The sequence below is a fragment of the Schistocerca piceifrons genome, chromosome 7 (assembly GCF_021461385.2).
Source record: "Schistocerca piceifrons isolate TAMUIC-IGC-003096 chromosome 7, iqSchPice1.1, whole genome shotgun sequence".
In the NCBI taxonomy this organism is placed as follows: domain Eukaryota; kingdom Metazoa; phylum Arthropoda; class Insecta; order Orthoptera; family Acrididae; genus Schistocerca; species Schistocerca piceifrons.
In genome coordinates this window covers 329,680,863-329,706,492 of record NC_060144.1, presented here as the reverse complement: position 1 = coordinate 329,706,492, position 25,630 = coordinate 329,680,863, and the positions used below count along the sequence as shown (strand labels likewise).

At 45.2% G+C, this 25,630-nt stretch overlaps 1 protein-coding gene across 1 annotated transcript in view; it reads left to right on the top strand.

Annotated features, from left to right (window-relative positions):
• LOC124805675 (paired box protein Pax-6-like) overlaps positions 1 to 25,630 on the top strand; it is a 337,185-nt gene that overhangs the window by 254,939 nt on the left and 56,616 nt on the right. The window contains exon 5 of the mRNA XM_047266245.1: positions 6,573 to 6,728. Coding sequence (XP_047122201.1) covers positions 6,573 to 6,728 — 156 coding nt within the window. The remainder of the gene's footprint in view (positions 1 to 6,572; positions 6,729 to 25,630) is intronic.

Here is a 25,630-nt window from a genome sequence, read left to right as displayed (position 1 = left end):
ATTTAGACATACATCTATGTAGGTGTGTGTTTATATATTACACCACTGGCCATTAAAATTGTTATACCACGAAGATGACGTGCTACAGATGCGATATTTAACCGACAGGAAAAATATGCTGTGATATGCAAATGATTAGCTTTTCAGAGCATTTGCACAAGGTTGGCGCCGGTGGCAACAAAAATGGTTCAAATGGCTCTGAGCACTATGGGACTGAACATCAGAGCTCATCAGTCCCCTAGACTTAGTACTACTTAAACCCAACTAACCTAAGGACATCACAAACATCCTTGCCCTAATCAGAATTCGAACCTGCGACCGTAGTAGCAGTCCGGTTCCAGACTGAAGCGCCGAGAACCGCTCGGCCACAACGGCCGGCCCGGTGGCAACACCTACAACGTGCTGACATGAGGAAAGTTTACAACCGATTTATCATACACAGACAGCAGGTGACCTGCGTTGCCTGGTGAAACGTTGTTGTGATGCCTCGTGTAAGGAGGAGAAATTCGTACCATCACGTTTCCGACTTTGTTAAAGGTCGGATTGTAGCCTATCGCGATTGCGTTTTATCGTATCGAGACATTGCTGCTCGCGTTGGTCGAAATCCAATGACTGTTACCAGAATATGGAATCAGTGGATTCAGGAGGGTAATACGGAACGCCGTGCTGGATCCCAACGGCCTCGTTTCACTAGCAGTCGAGATGACAGGCATCTTATCCGCATAGCTGTAACGTATCGTGCAGCCACGTCTCGATCCCTGAGTCAACAGATGGGGACGTTTGCAAGCTAACAACCATCTGCACGAACAGTTCGACGACGTTTGCAGCAGCATGGACTATTAGCTCGGAGACCATGGCTGCTGTTACCCTTGACGCTGCATCACAGACAGGAGCGCCCGCGATGGTGTACTCAACGACGAACCTGGGTGCACGAATGGCAAAACGTCATTTTTTCGGATGAATCCTGGTTCTGTTTACAGCATAAGGATGGTCGCATCCGTGTTTGGCGACATCGCGGTGAACATTGGAAGTGTGTATTCGTCATTGCCATACTGGCATATCACCCGGCGTGATGGTATGGAGTGCCATTGGTTACACGTCTCGGTCACCTCTTGTTCGCATTGACAGCACTTTGAATAGTGGACGTTACATTTCAGATGTGTTACGACCCGTGGCTCTATCCTTCATTCGATCCCTGCGAAACCCTACATTTCAGCAGGATAATGCAGACTGCATGTTGCAGGTCCTGTACGGGTCTTTGTGGATACAGAAAATGTTCGACTGCTGCCATGACCAGCTCATCCTCCAGATCTCTCTCCAATTGAAAATGTCTGGTCAATGGTGGCCGAGCAACTGGCTCGTCACAATACGCCAGTCACTACTCTTGATGAACTGTGGTACCGTGTTGAAGCTGCATGGGCAGCTGTACCTGTACACGCCATCCAGGCTCTGTTTGACTCAATTCCCAGGCGTATCAAGGCCGTTATTACGGCCAGAGGTGGTTGTTCTTGGTACTGATTTCTCAGGATCTATGCACCCAAATTGCGTGAAAATGTAATCACATGTCAGTTCTAGTATAATATCTTTGTCCAATGAATATCCGTTTATCTTCTGCATTTCTTCTTGGTGTAGCAATTTGAATGGCCAGTAGTGTAATCACCGTAATTGTTAATACACTTATCCCCCTGCGAGACAAGATGGTCAATAACTTAATGGTATAATGTTTTCGTCTGCCTACGGAACCATGATTGTACCCAAGCGTGCACCTCTTCGTACAAAGGAAGTCGACAGCCATGAATGTCTTTCCACAGGTATCCAAAAGTATGACAGTCGCATTGGGAGGGATCGGAACATGTGGACCTGCCTATGTGTTGCAAAGACTGTTTCGAATGCGCTGCAGAAGTTTCGCTGGGAAGCCCTTACACGTCCTCCACACAGTCCAGACCTCTACCCATGCGATTTTCAAACTTCTGGAGCATTCGTGGCTGTCGATTTGCTTCGGACGAAGAGATGGGTGCATTCATGATTCCACATGCAGCCGCAAAGGTTTTTCCATAAAGACATTGACCGTACTGTCTCACAGTGGGTAAATACGAGGGCTGTCATGGCTCTGAGCACTATAGGACTTAACTTCTGAAGACGTCAGTCCCCTAGACTTAGAACTACTTAAACCTAACTAACCTAAGGACATCACACACATCCATGCCCGAGGCAGGATTCGAACCTGCGACCGTAGCGGTCGCGCGGTTCCGGACTGTAGGGACTACAACCGCTCGGCCGGCCGATGGTTGTCCAGAAAGTAAGTTCCGATCGTTCACGAAATGGAAAATCCGGTAAAGCTTTGCACAGATGTTTTGGGTAGTGTCTCTAGTATGCCCATCGATCGTGTCGCGTCGCTCTTTTCAGTTTTGAGTGAGCAGTGAGCACGTAAAGATTCGTAGGGAATAGCGTCTCCCGCCAAGTATGAGGGCCTAGTTAGAGATTTCGCCTGTATCATGCAGCCCACATAACACAACTGTCGAGCAGTTCCTTCTTCATGCCAATTCTCGGCCGCACACCGCAGGGGCAATGAAGACGCTCCTGCAGCGTTTCCGATGAGAAGTGTTTGATCACCCACAATAATTGGTTCGCCCTGAGTCTCATCTCTGCTCACAAGAACCGCCGGTTATGAAGACAAAATTTTTCCACAGACAACGAGCTGCAGACCAGTGCAGATAACTGGCCGAAAGCACAGGCGGCTGCTTTCTATGACGAGGATATTGGAAAGTTGATACAACACTTAAAAAACACTAGAAGTTGGAGCGGCGACTATGTAGAGAAGAAGGTGGATGGTGTACTTAACTGTTGCAAATAAAACGTTTGTGGTTTCCATTTCATGACCGGTCGGAACTTACTTTCTGGACAACCCTCGTATATCAACACTTATGACGAATACTTTGAAATAATCAACAGTTTACTTACTTTTTTCGATCTGTCTCGTTTTCAGTTCTCTTTCCCCTATAGTTGAGAGGATAGCCTAAGGGTTCACTTCGAAAGAAAATATGCATTGAGCGTTAGACAAAATATATTCAACAGGATACATGTCCGATCGTACACATGTTGTTGCTAACACTATCTCTTACAGTCTTTCTGTATAACGACAGCTCTTTGAACCTACGAATCCTAAGAAGCGCCATATCTGATTCGTATGGAATGTTTCCAAATGTAAACGCTCTCTACTGACGTTGCCATAAAAATAGTTCTTGCCGGCCGCGGTGGCCGAGCGGTTCTAGGCGCTTCAGTCAGGAACCACGCGGCTGCTACGGTCGCAGGTTCGAATCCTGCTTAGGGCATTGATCTGTGTGATGTCCTTAGGTTAGTTGTTGTTGTTGTGGTCTTCAGTCCTGAGACAGGTTTGATGCAGTTAGTTATGTTTAAGTGGTTCTAAGTCTAGGGGCGTGATGACCTCAGATGTTAAGTCCCATAGTGCTTAGAGCCATTTGAACCATTTTTTAATAGTTCTTGAATTAAGTAAGCAGTGACTGGCAGGCTGAAAATTAGAACAGACCTGCATTAGACGTGCGCTCTTGCATCTACATTTGTCTTTTACCGGAAATTATTCGGACTGTAAACGATAAGGTGAACGATTGTGTTAATTTCCTTATTTCGCTTTAGAATGCTTCGACTGCAGTGCATAACAGCATAATTCTTACGAGTTGTACAGAAAAGGTAAGGTTTGTTCTGAAAGAGACTTTTTATTCACGTTCTGACACCCTCTGGCTTTGTATCGGACCCCCGTTATCTCGAAATTTGGGGTAAATCTAAATACGTGAGAAGTAGTACACCAGTTCCTTTCATACGGGTCCACCGCTTTTCTTGATTATCCAAGATTGTCATCTTTCCTACCTGTTTTTTCAGAAGAACATACTAGGTAGTTGGGGAAGCCGTCTAAGATATTATTCATTAACCAGATGCTTATTACTTTCAATTAGAGTATAATTTAAACATAGTAAAAAATTCGATACATACAGCTCCCAGGTACGGTTGAATCTACCACATACAGAGTCCGAATAAAATCGTTTTTGGTGCTAGACCGCGTTATTATCAAACAGTAAATCAGCTATCAAGCTGGAGTTCTGCAATGACGCGGCCAAACTTTATTCAAATCGGCGCTGGTTGTGGAAGCCTATTATTCACTTCATTGAATTCATTTATCTTTCCTTTGCAAACAATAATGCCTTTAAAACCATTTTGTCTTTTGAAGCCACAGCGCGTGATCAGTGAAGCTTGTAAATCTGTCCTGTAAACTCAGTACCACTCACGTACATCGGATCTTGATATCAATCTCACATGGTACACCGAAAGCTCTTATATCCTTGTACGGTTTTCTGTGTGTGGAAGTAAAATAACATTCCCTTCTGTTAGTAGATATCGTTTCGTCTTTCCAAAGTACAAAACTGATCACTGAGAAACTCCGAGACGTGTCTTTATCGAAAAAGGTTGCCCCTTGCATTCGCAGAAACGGAAGCAGTTTCTGTTCCACGACAATCGTTTTAATCACGCCATATCCTGAATGAAAAATAAACCACCGTCCTCTGTTTGTTCCAATATAGCGAGCACGGAAAAGAGTCCATTAATAATTGCGGTAGCAAAATAAAAAGCCGTGGCCAATATTATGAGCGACTGGAGCGGACGCGCACGCGGCCGCGAGCGTGACGAAGCGAGTCTGCAAGTTTTAATTACGCGGGGCGGCTGTATCGGAGCAGCGCCTGAAGGCAGGCAGCCAAGCGTACAGGCGCGTGTGTGTGTATCGCGCTGCTGCAGGCGCAGCCACGCGAGTGGCGCGCGGTGGAAGAGTGGGGTAGAGCAGAGAAGGCAGCGCAGGCCACGAGTAAACATGAGGCTCGCTGCCAGTCGCGGGGAGAGTGGTGGGGGGTGGGGGCGAGGGATGGGACGGCAGGTCCTCCCTCATCGTAAGCTCGCTGCTCATTCGCTCTACGTGGGCCTTCGTAGCACACATCTTCCGCCATTGTCCAGCCTAATATACTCACTTAGTCGGAGAGTCACTTAGTCACGGAGTCAGAGAAGAGTAGGGAATGAGGAATCGAATAAAAATTTCCGGATAAGTATAGGTCGGAAGTTCTCCATTATGGAGCTCCCAACTAGCTATGAGCGCGTGGTTATTTGTGCATTTTAACCAACTTGCCCCACCTAACACCTGATAACAGCGCAGTAGCTAAGAGCAATTCCAGCGAAAGGAAGGTTCCGGATACGAGTTATGAAAACCAAAGTGCTGAGGTCATCGGTCCCTAGACTTACACACTACTTAAACGAACTCATGCTAAGAACAACACATACACCCATGTCCGAGGGAGGACTCGAACTTCCGGCGGGAAGGGCCGCGCAATCCGTGACATGATGCCTCAAACCGCGCGGCCACTCCGCACGGCCGCGTTCCGATCTGGCGTATAGTTTTAACGTGCTAGGGTTTGTTTCCATAGCTGACTGATCAGCACAGTATACGTTCACGTGAGGGGCCAGGAGACCTAATCACGAGTGACCGAAAAATCTAATTTAAAAAATTTAAATTTAAAATATTTCTCTTCGTTGGTTTTTAAATACCTTTTTGTAGACTTAATACGTAAATAGATAAAATAGTACACCATTTCAAACGGTCAAACAGGCACTACCATATACTTTCAATCAGGTTGTGCTACCAAATCTATAATAACAATGTTCAGAACATTAACTTGTCCATACCATACCACAAAAAGAAGTTTGCGTTCTTTTCCATATATGTGTGCTACGAAATGACGAGATGACAGTGGTTCTTCAAAACTCAGAAATGTGAATCCATCTAATCCAGTGAAAGTGCTGTGTGCTACAATCTAACGCATACACTTGGAGCAACAGTAAGAATGAAGTAAACAATAGAAAATCTTACACTGGAGATACTTTAGAATAAAGCGAAACGTAATTGATCGTAACGAGACTTTCGTTACTGTTGCAAAACACAATGATTATTCTATGCAACTTATACTAATATTTAATTAATTAATACACAGTCCTACACTGTCCATGAATAAAAATATATTTTGTGAGTACTGTACTCTTACTCCGTAGTCAAATTCATCTTGCGCCAATACTGAGGCAAGACGACATTTTTGCAGTAGATTTCGAAACTGACAAATTACGTGTGATTGCATTAAAATAAAAAGTTACAATTAGATGCAAGAGGCTATTTTTTAAGACGTGCAAAGACAAACTATCTCCAGCCTGAAAACAAAAAAAAAATTAATTGTATAACTCAATTTTTTCGGCGGGGTAATTAAAACTTTATGACCACTTTTCGTAATATTATCTGTGCTATAGATAGTAGAGGCAATGCTCCTATCTCAGATTAAGCTCGAGATCCACGATTAATGAAGGAGTGAACGAGAGGTCAGACATATTCAGCACACGAACTGCTCCATATTCAGGCTCGTGTGGCACAGTATGCAGTGGCGAGGCCTGACCTCTGGTTCTCTGCTAGTGTTCTGCTAACTGACCAACCTCGCTCCTGCGCTGAGCACGTTGTGTGGTTTGTGCCGCAGTGACGGGGGAGCTGTCGCACGAGACGACGTCTGACGGCAACTCGGAGCACAACTCGTCGGGCGACGAGGACTCTCAGTTGCGCCTGCGCCTCAAGCGGAAGCTGCAGCGCAACCGCACCTCCTTCACCAACGAGCAGATCGACTCCCTCGAGAAAGGTACGTCTACGCGCCGCCTTGCGCTCTAATTGCAGCTTCTCTGCCACCACTCACGGCCTCTAAACACACCGGTGAACTAAAACATTACGACCACCTACTTAATAGCGTGCTAGTCCACCTTTGAAATGCAGTACAGCAACGATTCTGCATGTCATGGATTCTACAAGCGCTTAGTAGGTTTCCGGAGCTATGCGGTACCAGATGTCTACGAACAGGTCACGCAATTACGGACGTGTGATTTGTGGGCACGCAGGTGGTCGCACTCGATAGCGTACTAGATATCTTCCGTCGGGATCAGATCAAGCATCAACGTGATTGCACTCTGATCCTCCTCAAACCACTGTAGCGCCGTTCTGGCCTTGTGACACGGGCAGTTATCGTGCTGGAAGCTGTCTCCGTGACGACATCAAGCATGAATGGATCCGTGTGGCCCGAATAATGTTGATCTAGAATTGTAGAGCCTTCGTTTACATCCACAGGCTCCACAGAAGCCCGGGTGAATATCCCCCATAAATGACACTGTCCTCACCAGGCCGCGATCGTGGCATGTTGAATATTTCGAACAGCAGTTCGCTTGGTTGAGGGCCCGACACTACCATCGACCTGATCTAACTATAAACGTCATTGATCCGACCGGACTACACATTTCAATTGCTCCATGGTCGAATGTCGATGTTTCCGTGCCCACTGCAAACGTAATTGGCGGTGCCGTTGGGTAAACATGAAAATACATGGGCATCATCCGCTGCGAAGCCCCGTGCTCAACAATGTGCTTTAACTGGTGAGCTCCGAATACTTGTGGGTGCACCAGCATTGCAATCTGTCATCAGTTCTGCCACAGATCGCCATCTGTCCTGCTTCACAGAGTGGGGAAACTTCTCATTTCAATTTTTTGCCAAGAGCCTTGTCAGCTACTGATGGTTTCAATGTCCTTCATCCATTTTCCATTGGCACCCAAGACAGTAGCAAGCGAATAGTACGCCAGCTTCACGGTTACTGAAAAGCTTCTTCCAAGGTACTAGGCCATAACAATCAGCTCTTTCTCCAAGTCGCTTATGTCAATGAATTTCTCCATTTGCGGTCCTTATCGCCGTGAGAATCAGTTCTATTCGTCTCAGCTCTACTTATACAGGGCGAGTCAGCTGCCCCTACCGATGTCTTTTTATGCAACCCGCATACCTCTGATCTTCATAAGCGACGTGCAAGATTTTCAAATGCTCTCTCTCGCAAGGAGCAAACCACAGAAAAAATGAACAGGGACCTTTTGTAGGAAATTTAATGTGGTTAACTTTTGTGTTAGGATGTATTTTGGCTGGAGTCCATGGTTTTCGACTTAATCAAGAAAAGTGTACAAAAGTGGCCTTCAAACGCACCTCCAGCGCCGCACTCATCCCTCACCATCAGGATTTGTGATATGTTGTTAATGGGACTCCCTCCTACCACTGCACAAAAATTTCTGCCGACGCGAACTATCCCAGATATTCGACCTTTTTTTTGGTCTCTATTGATTGCTCTATTACGCCACCAGCATAGTCAGCTACTTCGTTTACACTATTAATTTAAGGGTGCCGATGATGGTAATGAAAGAAAAACGACTTTTGTAAACGTTACGCTAAAACTAGTGACATTGACAACTTGATTCAAACTTAAACCTTAAAGCACAGCAGTTCGTAATCAGAAGGCCTGACGAATACAACGATAGTTCATTTTATGCAGTTAAAATTCACAAAATAGATAAAACTTCCTCAAAAGTCAATTTTACAATATGTAATTGTTCGACTAAGCCAGTGGCGTTATAAGGCCAGACAACGAAGAGCAAAGAAGATCGGATGTGTGAAATAATTAGCGCAGTCGCTAATTTTTCTACGGTAGTGGAAGCGAGTGCCATGAACAACATATTAGAAATCCAGGCCGGTGAGGGCTGAGTGGTGAAGTGGGGTGCGTTTGGAGGTCACTCTTGTAAGTTTTTCTTGAATAATTCTAAAACTATGGCCTCCTTCGAAAACGTACCCCAGTACAAAATTTAACTACATTAACTATCTTACAATAGAGTCCTGTTAATTTTCTCTGTAGGACTAATAGTTTGCGCGTAGTCAGCGAGAGAACATGAAAACGTCGCATGTGGTTCGCGAACGGCAGGTAATTATAACATTGCAGATTGCGTAAAACGACATCGGTAGGGGCAACTGAATCACTCCGTATACTTTCCTCACCGCGTCATGTACCCGCAACGCCATCAATTGGCAGCCAGTCTCCTTGTGGGCAACGATCGTAACATTTTATATTCATAAGAAACCGTCACAGCTGTACAGACACTCATTTATAACGTGTAACCGGTTTTATTCAAGAGAACATCAGGTTACTCCACTAACAGAACAGTCCTCATAATAAATCATCACACAGTATTGCCCAATATCATGACTAAATAAGTCTGACTACTTTACTAACTGGTAACTTTAGAGCTAAATTGCTCTGAGCACTATGCGACTTAACTTCGGAGGTCATCAGTCGCCTAGAACTTAGAACTAATTAAACCTAACTAACCTAAGGACATCACACACATCCATGCCTGAGGCAGGATTCGAACCTGCGACCGTAGCGGTCGCTCGGCTCCAGACTGTAGCACCTAGAACCGCACGGCCACTCCGGCCGGCTTTAGAGCTAAATTATAGAACGTAGAAGCATGTCGAGCATTGAGTGCAGGCAACTTGACATGCTTTGTACAATATACTAGACTGGAGACATCTCAGAACTGCAGTCGTAGTATAAGACGTGTATTTAGCAATAGAGGAGCTTTAACTTCCAAGCCCGTGTACTGTTGTAGAGATGTACGGGCCTCACCATGCAGTACACAACGTATCTAGCCCGTAACAGTTTTCAGACCTTTCAAAGTAGGCATGAGCAGTGATAATACATTCTCGAGAAATAAAATCGACGAACTGCGATCATTTTACCTGAAAAATTCAATTTTGGGCGCATTGTAGTGTCTCTGTGACGAGCTATTAGCACGTCCGTAGCGAGCCACTAAACGTTCATATCCCATCACAAAATAGTCCAGATAATTGTATTCATGATATGCCACAGCATAAACTTTGTTCATTAACGAGAATTCTGCAGTTGACAGCACTTGTGTGATGATAACGGAGTGTAGGTGCTCGAATTTTGGCTTCAACCAATTTTAATCTCTGCATTTGTGCTTGACATCACCATATGTTGGTTAAAAGATGGCATCTCGGGCCTGTTACAATATCGTTGGCCGGAAAGGACGATTGCAGAAAAGTAGGCATACTTATTCAGCAATGAATAATGGTCTGACGTACTATTTCCACTTCAAAGTTGTTTTCTGTGTCTTATCAGCGGGGGGGATTAAGGTCCTGTCGATTCTTGTACGACAGACGAATGAGAATATTATAGTCTGTTACGTGGAGGCAATGACCGATCAAGGACGTCGTTTTAATTTCTTATTTATTTACATAACAGTAATTAGTGTGATCAGTCGGTTCCTTAATTATTCACGACAAATTCATGACCCGTACATAATGTTTGACTACAAATATTTTAACAAATATCGTCTTTCAACCGTGTACTTAGCTAAGAAGAAGAGAAAATTTTAGCTTTTCACGTAAGTCGTAACTGTAATAACACATTCTTCATAATACTGGGCAGTGTACGCATTTTCCGAGAAACGCTTTTCCTCTCCGTGACTTATTTTTCAATTAAGACTGATACCTGGAATACATGAAACGATAAAAAATAAACCACGAAGCCAGACCCAGGAGCAACATTGCCCAATGCAGGAAACTTCATTTTATGTACGTAGATATTCAAATTAACCGAGACACAATTAAATTCATTCAGTCCTTTGCAGCCATTTTATTTTTGAAAATAAAACATGTACCTTTTTCACATCGGTGTCATACGTGTTTTATTGTCATAATTATGATATCGCGTTTGAAAGCAGATACAATACCGCAACGCGATAACCCATAATAAATTAGCACGTTCGCTCCTCGCCGGTTTCGATTCTCGCCCGCACTCTAACGAATTGTAATGAAATGGGACCAAACGGGAAATTGATTTTAAAATTTCGAAGTTAATTCATTGCACAGAGTTTTGCTGCAACCGAAACTATACGCCGGTATTTCCTGAACCCCCGTGTTCAAAATTATGTCTTAGTAAACATTGGCAATAAAAATTCTGTATGCGTCTGATGAATGGTATAATAGAAACGTTACGCGTTAGTATTTCCTCGTATTGTAACCGTAAAATAAATTTTTTTGCACGAAAAATGTTAATAGGAACTAGACACTGGCACAAATGATACTTTTGACCTTAAAAAAAAAAAAAGGAAAAACAAACTGTCACTAAAGCTCATTCCAGTCCACCGATTGGGAAACCAAAAACGGAGGAATAGGAGCAGTAAAAATAAGAGATTTTCATTTTCAAACGTAACTTCATTAAACTAGGTAATGGCGGGACATATGAATATAGTGTTTCAGAATATATTTTATGCACTTTGTGAGTTTATATTTTGGTTAACCTTTCATTCTGAGTCAACTCTTCCTTGCGATATGTTTATTGCATGCCACTGAAAGGTTATTTTTGTCTATGGAAACAAGATTTCTTAAAGCTTACTTTTGTCTATGGAAAGAATATTTTTTCTTTGTGCATTCACTTCCAGGCATGTGATTGAACAACACTAGTATATAGTGTGAAAGCGTTAAAAAACTACCACAGATTGTTAGAAGGTAACGACGAAGAATATTGTCAAGTGGAAATTGTACAGCGTGCCCGAGAAAGCACCATACCTCGGAAATGAGCAGTCTCCAGTGACATCTATTTTTAAAATAGCAGATGAACTTCTAAGTTCCGTGACCAATAACGCACGACCACATTAAAAACTACTTCAAAATGGAACGATTTTGACTGATTTTTATGGCTAAATTGTCTGACAATGAACTGAAGCCCCAAGCTGCAGCCTACCGTCCTTTGTTGACACAATTTCCAAATTCCATGTCTTGCCCATTATTGTTATTTTGTGACGAGGGGGAATGTGATTTTCTGATCGAAGAAAGTTCACCATATATCCAATAGCTGAAAGGAACCCGCCTTATGTTATAATATGGACTGGTTGTCATAACTGTAGCTGTTTGGACAGTATTTGTCTGAGGGGTACGTGAATGGAAATTCTTTTCCGGACATGTTGCAAATATGCTCAAGCCCTCAGCTCAATAGCGAGGGAACCATGTATTATTTGTGCTTACAGCAGGTCGGAAACCTAGTCCACTTTGCTATTCAGGTGCGTGATTTGATGAACAATTTCAAAGCTTCTGTACTGGGTGTGGTTCAGCAACATCTCCAGCCTCACTGAAACGGCCATCCAAAATATGGGTCATTATCAAGAAAAAACAACTTCCTACGGGGAATAATTAAGTCTCATGAGCCTCAACATTGGTACGAGGTTACTGAAGAATTGCGCAAATGTTATGAGAAAAACTTTCGAAGGATAGCTACAGACAAAGCTACGAAGACTTCATTGTACAAAATACTGTAATTAAAACCAACGTTTCGAACGTATTACAACGGTCTTTCCCTGAGGGAGGCCGTTGCAATGCGATCGGAATATTGGATTTGATTGTAGTATTTTATACAATGAAGCGGTGCAGTACTCAAATGAATTTTAATCATGGTCACCACAGAGATGCTCCACAAGATGTCAAGGTTGACATGGAGCCGCATAAAGCTGTATGTACACTACCTGACCAAAAGTATCTGAGCAGCTATTAGTGGGCATTAATATGGGTGTGCCCTCATCTTTGTAAGGGCTTCAGCTCTGCTGGGGACACTTCCAAAGATGTGTCTGGATGTCTGCGGAGGAATGGGAGCCCATTCTTCCTCAAGCGGAGGTACTGATGTTGGACGCTGGGGTCTGGCGCGAAATCGACTTTCTCGTCCCAAAACGTAGGGCCCAGGTCACGACTTAGGGCAAGTCAGTCCATTTCAGGACTGTTATTGAGCACAAACCATTGCCTCACAGATACTGCTTTATGACAGGGTGCAAAGCATGCTGGCAGAAACAGTCATCGTCTCTGAAGTGTCCGAATTATTCTTCTAATGTACACAGTACACAATGATGTAACATGTATTCATATACTTACGCATTTACAGCTTTCTTAATGAGGGAACCACTTTCTAACAATGAAAAACACCACCGTACGGTACTACTAACTCCGCTGTACTTCATTGTTAGCACTACACATGATGGGAGGCAGGTAACGTTCTGCAGGCATTCGCCAAACCCTAACCCTTCCATCGGATTCCCGCAGGATGCAGGGTCATTCATCACTCCAAATTACTCGTTTCGAGTCATTCACTGTGCAATGGCGTCGCTCTTTACAGCAACTGAAGGTTAGCTTTCCACTGACTGCAGTAAAGTGTGTCATTTGAGGAGCTGTTCGAAAATGTAGACCATCGTTTTTGATTTGCTACGCACAGCCATTGTGCCAACTGGCCTACTGGCAGAATTTTGGTACTCAGGAGTGCCTCCTACCGCTGATTTCATGTGACTTTTACCACCATCCTACACAATTCTCGACAGGCCCTGTCTGTCAGTGCCTTAGGTCTGACTTGTCTTGGTTTATCTGTTGTTGCTCCTTCGCGTTTACACTTCACGATCATTTTACCGAAAGTCGACTTCGGCAGCTTTACAATGGTTGAAATGTCCCCGATGGATTTGTTGCTCAGGTGACATCCAATGACTAGTCCACTTTCGAGGTCACTGATCCTTCAGCCGGCCGCTGTGGGCGAGCGGTTCTAGGCGCTTCAGTCTGGAACCGCGCGACCGCTACGGTCGCAGGTTCGAATCCTGCCTCGGGCATGGATGTGTGTGATGTCCTTCGGTTAGTTAGGTTTAAGTAGTTCTAAGTTCTAGGGGACTGATGACCTCAGATTTTAAGTCCCATACTGCTCAGAGCCATTTGAACCATTTTATACCGCTAAGGGTATTTCCTTCAGAAGGACATCACACACATCCATGCCCGAGGCAGGATTCGAACCTGCGACCGTAGCGGTCGCGCGGTACCAGACTGACGCGCCTAGAAGCGCTCGGCCACACCGGCCGGCTTTCATGAGACAGTGTGCATGTAAGTTACAATATTACGACCTGGGAGTACGGATCTCAGACACACTGTATACTCGTAGGTCATAGCCCATATGGCTACATTTCTTCGCGTAAGTTGTGGTTCCGCACTTTCCACATTTCTACTCTAGAGGATAGGCTTTTGCAGGGAATTAGGAAATTCGCGAGCCAGTGTTTTAAAAGGAAAGAAACTTGCGCCTCTGCTCACCAAATGCCGCGCGGTATTAGCCAAGCGGTCTGAGGCGCTGCAGTCATGGACTGTATGGCTGGTCCCGGCGGAGGTTCGAGTCCTCCCTCGGGCATGGGCGTGTGTGTTTGTCCTTAGGATAATTTAGGTTAAGTAGTGTGTAAACTTAGGGACTGATGACCTTAGCTGTTAAGTCGCGTTAGATTTCACATACATCTGTACATTTTGCTCACCAAAACAAAATGTTCAGATGTGTGTGAATTCCTAAGGGACCAAACTGCTGAGGTCATCGGTCCCTAGACTTACGCACCATTTAAACTAAGTTATGCTAAGAACAACACACACACCCATGCCCGAGGGAGGACTCTAACCTCTGCCGGGAGGGGCCGCACAGTCCGTGACATGTTGCCTCAAACCGCACAACCGCTCCGCTCGGCTGCTCACCAAAGTATCGTCATCCGTAGGGTATGGAAGAGTAAGAGGAGATACGTTTAAGATACCTGACGTTAATATGGAGACACAGCGTTTGCGTTATATTTTCTCCTGTGTATTCTTACTTACTGAATGAGGAACAACTCCACGTATCCGCTCCTGTTTTCTACGAAAGATTCAACTTGCAGATATGGTTCAAATAGCTCTGAGCACTATGGGACTTAACTGCTGAGGCCATCCGTCTCCTAGAACTTAGAACTACTTAAACCTAACTAACCTAAGGACATCACACACATCCTTGCCCGACAACTTGCAGATAGAGCAGAATCAAAAATGCGTGTGAAATGTTATGGGACTTAACTGCTAAGGTCATGAGTCATCAGTCCCTAAGCTTATACACCGTTTAACCTAAATTATGCTAAGGACAAACACTCATACCCATGCCCGAGGGAGGACTCGAACCTCCGCCGGGATCAGCCGCACAGTACATGACTGCAGCGCCTAAGACCGCTCGGCTAATACCGCGCGGCAGAGCAGAAACATTCACATACCTTGCGCGAAGATGCTTTCATTAAACTTCGTTTATTTGACGTAAAGCATGGGGTGGAAAATGTGGATTAGGAAGGTAATGTTCTCGTGAGAAGAGACAGTGCGGGTGTAAGTCTGCGTGTCTGGGACTAAGGCGCCCTGTGGTTGTCTCGGTAGAAGAGCGAGCACCGAGGCGATTAGGGCCGGAGGAATGAAAATCAAATTGAGAGACACGGGCCGCCTCCCCCTATCACGGTCGCCCGCAGCCGGCAGCCGGGGCAGATCTCGTTTAATTTCTTTGCCCGGGGCGCCCTTAAAGAGAACTGCTGCGCCGGATGGCACGGCGGCCCGCCGAAGAACACAACGGGGAGCGCCGCGCGCCGGCAGCCGCCATCGATCGGCGTCGGTGGGCGCCGTGGCGGCGGCAGCGGCTGGCGCCCAAGACGCCACGCGTCGGCAAACATGGCGGCTCGCGAATCGCACCTGCCGGAAGACAGCGCCGCGCACTGGAGCGGCAAAGTCTGCAACTACTGCTGACGGCGCGCGAGTACCGTCCGCTAGCGCTGGGATTTCTCCACACAACACAGGCTGGCAGCACATGAAGTGTAGCCACTGTACCAGCAGACCTCTACCGTACAGCGTATCGCAACCAGACGTGAACAAATCTAACTCTTCAGTAACTGTTCAGCTGTCAAAATAAAGTTTTCCACTGTTTCATAATACCCGTAACTTTTTTACTGGCCGAAATACGAAAGCATTTACCCCGTCAGCCAAACATTTTCGAGACAGGCTTAGTAAAAAACAGACAAACTATAGGATGGTGTTCTAAATATTATCCAGCTTAAGGACTGAAAATGGTGGTTGTGAAGATACTTGTTTAGAGAACAAGCCGGTGTAGAGGAGGGCAGCTGATGTACCAAATGTGATCGGTGTTATCACTGTAGGAAAAGAGCACTTTAGGGAGTGGGCGGTAGTACAAAGAAGCGAAACAAAGAATCAGGTGTTGCTTATTTTAAAGTAAGACAAGGTATCTTTCTTTCATTTTACTTCATGATTTTTTCGTGCTTCTTTAAATGTGTATCTATGAAAGGTTGAACGGAGACAGGCGGATGATGGGAGCTTGCCTCCCGAAACGTACAGCTGTGGATAACAGTCTGCACGTTTGTATGTTGTATGATAAATAAAGATAACGGTTCTGATCGGCCGGCCGTTGTGGCCGAGCGGTTCTAGGCGCTTCAGTCTGGAACCGCGCGACCGCTACGGTAGCAGGTTCGAATCCTGCCTCGGGCATGGATGTGTGTGATGTCTTTAGGTTAGTTAGGTTTAAGTAGTTCTCTGTTCTAGAGGACTGATGGTTCAAATGGCTCTGAGCACTATGGAACTTAAAATCTGAGGTCATCAGTCCCCTAGAACTTAGAACTACTTAAACCTAACTAACCTAAGGACATCACAGACATCCACGCTCCAGGCAGGATTCGAACCGTTGCAGTCGCTCGGTTCCGGACTGAAGCGTCTAGAACCGCTCGGCCGCCGAGGCCGGCTTAGGGGACTGATGACCTCACATGTTAAGTTCCATAGTGCTCAGAGCCATTTGAAACATTTGGTTAAGATCGTGGCTTTAATGGTTCATGTTTTCTACATACTCTTCCCCCAATTGAATACAACGCACAGAACGTTCATAAAAACCATGTGAAATTTCTAGAAAAGCCTTTCTTTGGGTAGTTGAAGAACTCGCGTTTCACATTGATTGAATGTCGGTTATGCTGCCAGAGCGTTGACACTTCATGTGAATTTCTGCATTTTGTAGTTTTGTGGTATGTTCGTATTGGTGACGCCAAATCTCCATACCCGTGGTGATTTTTTCTAGAAAAGAAATGTCCGCGTGTTGAATTTCAGCCAAGTCACTGCTGGCGTTCACTCGTCGTTTTTGTTCGAGAGTCAAGGCGTGTGGGACAAACTTTGCAGATAGTTTGCTCTTGTTCTAAATATTCTGAAGATGTGCTGAACACTAGATTTAGAGATGTTACTCCATTGCAATTTGTGAAACAGCAACATTGACACTCTATGGTCGCAGGTCAAATAAGTAATACTGCCTGGTCACAACCGTCTGGCCGAATGCACATCAGTTGTTTACAGTGGTTAGTTCAAACTGCCTCCGTAGTTACTGCGCTGACGACGCTTATACTCCAGGAATAAAGTCAGTCTCGGAAATTCTTGTGCAGATGGTGTATTATTTACTTACTTAACGGCATTCCGAACCTCATAAAAGGTGGAATACAATGACATTAGAGTGCTTCAGAAGGATTTACTCGATCCACAGGACTATATCTTCTACATGGATTAAGATAGAAACTAAGGGGTGAATTTTAGTGCACAATAAACATCCAGAGAATTGTGAAACTCATAACATTTCTTCACGTCCGATTCTGGAGTTGCGTCATTCACAGCGTCGCCGTTAGCCTAGAGTTGTTATAATGGCAATCACACATGCCAAGCACTTCACAGAGCTCCATCCCCCCCCCTCCTGCCCCCCCCCCCCAAACAAAATCTTGAGATAAGGTGACATTGGAGACAACTCGTCCAATGTGAGATCCGTACGGCCCTTGAACTGCAGGAGACTCAGCGCCGTACTCTTGACGGAAGTCACTGTAACTGAGTAGCACGTTTCTAAACGGAAAACAGAACGCCTTTTGTTGCTGAGCCGTCGCTGTCTCAGTCCGATGCACATCATCGGATATGAGCGGGTGCTATAGCTGCAGCAAGCACTAGAACTGGCAACTTACAATTGGCACCAAGTAATCTTTTAGTTTTGACGCGTAAGTTAAAATCTGTAGCAGATTCCTGTCTCCATACACTTAGAAGCTGTAGTCTTGTTAAACTGGGTGTACCATTTGGAAACACCCCGTGCCCTGACTGTCAATATGAAATCTGACCACGCACTGTCACATTCACTTCTATTCCCGCGTAAACATCGCATAATGGTGCCGGAACTATGCTGTATGGGCACACATACACCTCATATTTACCACATTTGCCGTCTATTTTGCGAGACGTCTCACAAAATATCGACTGGTCCTAAAAAAAATGTCACATTTTTCAAAAGACGTGCTGTTATTAATATCGCCAGTAGATAGATAATCATGGCCAATGGCCTTGCCGCTGTGGTACCTATCAGATCACCGAAGTTAAGCGCTGTCGGGCTTGGCTACCGTGCGGATGGGTGACCGTCTGGTCTGTGCTGTTGGCAAGCGGGGTGCACTCAGCCCTTCTAAGGCCAACTGAGAAGCTACTTGATGGGGAGGCAGCGGCTCCGGTCACGAAAACCGAGAGCGGCAGGGAGCGCTGTGTTCTGACCACATGCCCCTCCATACCCGCAACCACTGGACGCCTGTGGGCAGAGGATGACACGGCAGCCGGTCGGCACCATTGTGCCTTCAAGGCTATTTCGGGCGGAGTTTAATTTACGCAGGAAATCATATAGGGAAATACTCGCTCTTGACATATGCCCTTACAATCGTGTAGATAGTCTTGTTCCTTAGGGCACCTGTGTCTAAAGGAAGTTGTGCATTGCCTGATTAAAAGTACCCAGACAGCTATTGTGGACGTTAAGAGGAGGTGCTTCCACCCTACGCCTTCATAACGGCGTGAGACGTTCTGGGTACACTTTCAATGTCTGTTGAGAATGGCAGCCCATTGCATTGGGTTCAGGTCGGGATTCCGGGCAGACCACTCCATTTCAAAAATGGTTCAAATGGCTCTAAGCACTGTGGGACTTAACACCTGAGGTCATCAGTCCCCTAGACTTAGGCCTACTTAAACCTAACTAACGTAAGGACATCACACACATCCATGCCCGAGGCAGGATTCGAACCTGCGACAGCAGCAGCAGCGCGGTCCTAATCCATTTCAGGAATGTTATTGCCCTAAAAGATTGCTCACAGACGCTGTTTTATGACGGGGTGCACTGTCACGCTTATACAAAAAATCATCGCCTGCGAACTGTTCATCTAGTGTGGGCACTGGGCAGTATACGATGCTGTAGAAGTGTTCGTATCCTTCCACATTTAGCGTTTTCTTAAACGCAATAAGTGAGAGCACACTCTAACCATGAAAAACGTGCCCATACCATAACAGTACCTCCTCCATACTTCACTGGTGGCGCTACGCACGATGACAGGCAAAATTCTCCAGGCACTCGTCATACCCAAACTCTTCCTACGCATTTTCACAAGGTATAGATAGATTCAACAATCCAAATCACTTGTTTCCAGTCATCCACGGTACAGTGTCAAGAGCCGCGTAACACTAACCGTAGAAATGTGTTGTTTATGAGGTGCTGTTCGAGCGTTGTACCCTTTTTTTTAGCTCTCTACGGCTAGCTGGTCTGCTGATAGCACTTTGGAACTCACGGGTGTTTCCCTTCGCTGATTTTGCGCGATTTTTTTTAGTCATCCTTTGCAATGCTCGACGGTCCCTGTCCATCAGTACTTGTCTGGTTTTGGTTTACTTCGGTTGTTCCTTCCGTTTTCCATTTCAGAACCACGTTGCCAAGAGTCTGTTTGGTCACCTTCTAAGGGTTGGAATGTCCTTGGAATCAGGCGACATTGCAAGAACCTCCCTCTCGTACTAAACCTCCAGAAATGTATCAGTTTAGTCGGTGAGTCGGTAGATGGTGGCATTAGGGGCGTGCACTATAATGTAGCCGCGCTTTCCCATCTGAGTTTTGTGATAATTAAGCCAGTCCGTCCTTGAACTGACCTAGTGAGCCAACGCGTAGGAATTCTTCCTACCTGTTACGTGGAGATGCTCTCGTAGCTTTATGTCCCCTTCCGGAGCCGCAGCAGTGCTGTCACATTCTGAAAGTGCAATACTACTGTTTTAGGTAACGTAGCGGGAAGAAGTTTTTTGGTGCAAATAACTTTTACACAGGACGCCATTATGGTGCGTTTATTTAAGAAACGCCGTAAAACGAACTTGTTCATACTGATTATCAGCTAACTGTTAACCGGTACTGACTGGATGTTGTGTGATATCCTTAGGTTAGTTAGGTTTAAGTAGTTCTACGTTCTAAGGGACTGATGACCATAGATGTTAAGTCCCATAGTGCTCAGAGCCAGAGCCAGTTAACCGGTACGAGAGCATGGTCTACTGCATGACTAGATCGAAGAGCATCCTGTCGACGACTCCCTACTATGACGCACACTCTTAAGTTGAGCGTACAATCGGTGTAGTTTGTATAAGATCGTATATCTTCGTTTTGCCAGAGTTATTCAATTATTTATTAATATCAACGTTTCATGGCATTGTAAAATTACTGAAAGATAGTGTTTATGACCCGTGAACTCCATCTAATGTCTGTGTGGCAAAAGGCAACTTTTGCTAGCAAGTATTTACTAATAACAGTCCGCCTGCATAGCTGGGTGGTAACGTGCTTACCTCCCATGCAGCGTACCCAGGTTCGATTCCCGCTCGTGGACGGGGTGTTGTGTTGTCCTCATCATCGTTTCATCCTCATCACCGGCACGCAAGTCACCCAATGTGGCGTCGACTGCAATAAGACTTACACTAGGCGGCCGAATTTCCCCGGATGAGGCCTCCCGGCCAACAATTCCATGCGCTGATTTCATTTCTATTTATGTCCGCCCCGGTACCTGAATGGTCAGCGTGACAGAATGTCAATCCTAAGGGCCCCGGTTCGATTCCCGGCTGGGTCGGAGATTTTCTCCGCTCAGGGACTGGGTGTTGAGTTGTTCTAATCATCATCATTTCATCCCCATCGACGCGCAGGTCGCCGAAGTGGCGTCAAATCGAAAGACTTGCACCCAGCGAACTGTCTACCGGACGGGGGGCCCTAGTCCCAATTTCCACTAATTAATAACATCTACTTGATTCACACCAGAATAAATGTACTTCCCCTGTGTAACTCTTTGCTGACGCCACGAGCGATTTCTGCTTCGGCACCTCATCCCTCTGGCTCTGAAAGCGTCAGATGGCCAACCGCCTCTGCTAGCCAGTGCGGGAACCTACTGCGCGCTCCATACTCTGTACGTGCTGCAGCGCTGACACATTCACTTCACGTATGTGAAATAGCAAAAGTGGAAATAAGGTAAGGATGCGCTCCTATCCGCAAATAAGGGTTACCTTACAACATCCAAGTGACTAGTCTACGCCCGCAGTCAGTGAGCTCTCCAGACAGACCAGTTGTGCTGTTCCTGTTTCTCTGCTGACAACACACTACTCCCTGACTCCTATTACACTGCCGGGGCGGCCTCTCGTGACATCTAGCGTTCAGTTCCATGCTATACAGCAGCGTCCGCATGCTTTTGGTCAGATATTGTCTCTTTTCTACTACGGTTCAGGTTCGTATTGGGATAAGAAATTCCAGTGTTCGCCTGAAAATCGAAAGACAAGTACTGAGAGACACATAAATTCCTTTTGCTTTTCGTGCAAATATCATGCCATTTAGTAAATACAAATGCGCCGCGCAGGATTAGCCGAGCGGTCGCGGCGAGTTCTCGGCGGCTTCTGCAGAATGTTCGTCTGACGATACGCAACAACTCACTGAGAGCCTTTGACAAGATCCAACGTGTGGCATACACCAACGTTAACACAGCGTCACGACTGCCCCATTTAGCGCAGATCCTACCAATACCGAAGGGTATGGCAGACCGCCTCATGGCTGCCTTTGGTTACAATGTTAGTACTGGGATGTTATTTAAGATCAAATATGATACGTTAACGCTACAGTTCCGGAACGGTGGCCTCAACCTCACAAACGTACGAAACAAAGCTCTGGCGCTTTACATGCGAGCGATGATACGAAATTGGCAACAAAGAAAGCATACCATAACGTCAGCTCTGATAGAAGTACTTATTCCGCCTTCGTACGAACCCCCTATTGCGGTGGGCAATATTTCGCCTTCTCTTGCACACATTGCCTCATATCTTGTTGGCCGGCCGGTGTGGCCGAGAGGTTCTACGCGCTGCAGTCTGGAACCGCGCGACCGCTACGGTCGCAGGTTCGAATCCTGCCTTGGGCATGGATGTGTGTGATGTCCTTAGGTTAGTTATGTTTAAGTAGTTCTAAGTTCTAGGGGACTGATGACCTCAGAAGTTATGTCCCATAGTGCTCAGAGCCATTTGAACCATTTTTTTGCATACTCCATTACTGTCAACAGTAGCGAGATCGATGTGGTATATTCTTATAAACCGTAAACTTGTGACCAGGAGTCGATTACATACAATTCATATGGTCGATTCTCCTCTTTGCACAAACTGTGGACTGTTAGCGACGGAAGAACATGGTTTAGTGTGTGGCGCAGCGAGGGACGTCTGGATGCTGACGCGTCGAATACTGGCCTTCCTTCGGCGCACTAACTACACAGAAATCACATCGGATGTACTTTTTCTACCGGACAAGACCTTTTTTCCCAAACAAAAGACGTATGCGGTCAATTGGATCGCTGGACATGCGACGAAATATTTGTATTCGTGCGATATTAAGTCCGTGATGGATTATTTGGATGTATTTACAAGAACAACACGGGCTCATACGGAGTCATACGAAATACGGGACTTACTTTTCCAATTTTTTAGGAAGCGTTTTTCACAATCCGCCCGACAGCTGGGGTGTCCCAGAACTGGGAAGAGTCCTGCAGCAGAACGACTAGAGACAGTACTGTGCGGTTCAATTATATTGGCATATAGCACACTGAGAAGAAAACTGGCCCCTACCTGTTGGCGCCAGTTATGACTGCATTATGTTTACGTGGAAAAAAAACCACACACACAACGATGGTAAACACCGAAACCGCCTCAGATAATGGTCCTTCGAATGGTCGACGCAGGAGAAATAAATACCGCCCACACTGGCAGAAACCGCGTGCTGCAGGGATTGTGATGCAGATGATAACTTCATTTTCACTCCCGCCCGTGACTAGGATTGTCATTTACTTTATTCCTGTAACCAAAAAAAAGGAAAAAAAGAGGGCGGTCTTTGCGTTGATTTTATGGTTTCCAAATTGTTTTTGCTGTCTCGATACTTTTCTTATCCCTAGGACAGCACAATTGTACGAATAAAGATTGTTTGTTTACCCTGCCTTCCTGTTCCCCCCCCCCCCCCAAAAAAAAAAAAAAAAAAAAAAAAAAAGTGGTCGCGTTGTTGGACCATAAAGCGGAGGAACCGCGTTTTTATTTTAATTTTATTTTTTCAGAAAAAAAAGATGGATAGGAAAAAAATATATAAATAAAAGGTGGATAGAGCAAAAAAAAAGGGGGGGGGCAAGCGACGTGCGTTGTGAACTTATGATCGCCTGTTAGCGTCTAACTGTAATTTTTTTTTACCACATTTCCGTAAAAAAACTAAAAAAAAGCGGTCTAGGGCACTGCAGTCATGGACTGTGCGGCTGATCCCGGCGGAAGTTCGATTCCTCCTTCGGGCGTGGGTGTGTGTGTGTGTGTTTGTCCTTAGGATACCTTAGGTTAAGTAGTGTGTAAGCTTAGGGAGTGATGACCTTAGCAGTTTAGTCCCACAAGATTTCACACACATTTGAACAAATACAAATGCGAGGCAGGCAACGAGAGCAAATCTTTTTATTCAAAACATTAAACAGAAGTTCTATAATACTAACGTGCAATGACTGTTGCAAGTACGGTACAACTGAATTTTTATGAGCAGCGAAGCAGAGATGGGCAACGCAGCCTCATATATGGCATTGTACTAATATCTTCCTGCTAAAAGATGTCAGATGAAGGCGACGGGACAAGGATGGACACGATCACGAAAAATGTTCGCGTAATTCTCGCTGAAAGAGAATTTCTCAGTGTGACGATTACTGCATATCACGGCATGGTAAGCGTGGTCCATGGCAGAATCTCCTTCATGCTTTTCTTAATAGCCATTATTACGACTTGCCTGGGCGTCTTTCAAATAATTAAACATTTGTTCGTCGTAATATACTCTTTTAGGTTAATTACAGTGCTCTTAGCTCCTATTTATGCTGTGACAACTCTCTTAAGAACGTTTTCTGGCATTTTCATCATTCCATCTGGAAGATCTCTGAATGCAACCCCATAGCGCTCTGCGAAGCATTTCGGTAACAGTGAAAAACTACGCCTGTCTCCTCAAAGAAATATTCTTGGGTTAGCACTGTTGAGGTAAAGTACGTCACTGCTGATAGTAAAACAAAGGTACAATACTAAATTATTATCGGACCAATCTTATTTTCTTGCAAAAGTGCAGGAGGTAGTTTTTTCATAATTTTTCTTTTTTTCTTGCCCGTTCTACAGATAAAGGCTTTCATTTTACTCGTTCCACTTTGATTGACAAGCAAGCGTTAGCTGTTCTAAGCGTATAGCTTCTTGCCACCTAGGATACTTTGCCTTTGAAAAGCGTCTCATGAAGGAGTCTCGCAGTCTGTTGCATTGTTATGGCGGAAGAAACGATGATCATTATTATTTTCAACAGCAGCTGCGGAAGTCGTCATTCTCGTGAGCCTATGATCAAATCATACTCTTTTTCTTGGCGGAATGATGAAATGGGTTATGTCAGGAGTGACTGTCATTAACAGGCGAAAATGTGGAACTACGTATGTTGCTAAAACATATTCGCCTGTTGCAAAACAGCTAGAGTTTCGACAATTACGGCAATGGACACTACGCGTCATGCAAGGCTCTGTGCAAATGCAACTGCCTCATTAACACTGCTCCAACAAAGTTATTAGAAGCAGCTCTTATTCCCTAATTTTAACACGAAAATTTCTGGAAACTTTTTTGCTGAATACTAGGTTGTTTGCTTAGGTGGAAAATACTCAGAATGATATGCCTCGACTGACGACGCCCAAGCTTTACACAGGGGCGATACCCAGTTAAAGAGCACGGACCTTGGCTCAAAGATAAACAATAGCTTCTTGAGACTGTAGGTGTCAGGAGTTAGAGCACGCAGTTTACTTTTCTCGTTTTACGACAGAGAAGTCGTTGATCCAGTCAGACTGTAATAAATTACCAAAATAATCGTCAGTAATGAAGTGAAGCAGTGATTGTTGGAAACCGCATTGTTTGCTTCCGTACATATGATGTTCCAAACGTTCAGGTTTAAAATTATATACACTGTAGAGTATCCTAAACTGAATACTTTAAGATGAACGTACCGTTGGAAACAAATGCTCGTAGATAGTATTTTCAGTAACATAAACAGTTTACGCCCTGTACCAACGACTTAATCTTATAGCAACGGTTCAGAGTGAAGAACTCAATATTAATACTTGCATTGCAACGGCTTCATCTTCTTCTTCTGTACGGATGCACGAACTGTGCCCGAACTCTTACGGGAATCGGCAACGCGCCGCGAGTAATGAGTATAATGGGCGGGGGCACTACAAATGTAGTGCGGGACAATACGTAGAGAATGTGGATTTCGCGGGAGGCGTGCCAGACATAAATCCCCGCAGTCGCACTATCCTCTGTGTCCTCGGTGGCTTAGATGGATAGAGCGTCTACCATGTAAGCAGGAAATCCCGGGTTCGAGTCCCGGTCGGGGGACACATTTTCATCTGTCCCCGTTGACGTATGTCAACGCCTGTAAGCAGCTAAGGGTTTTCATTTCATTGTAATTTCATT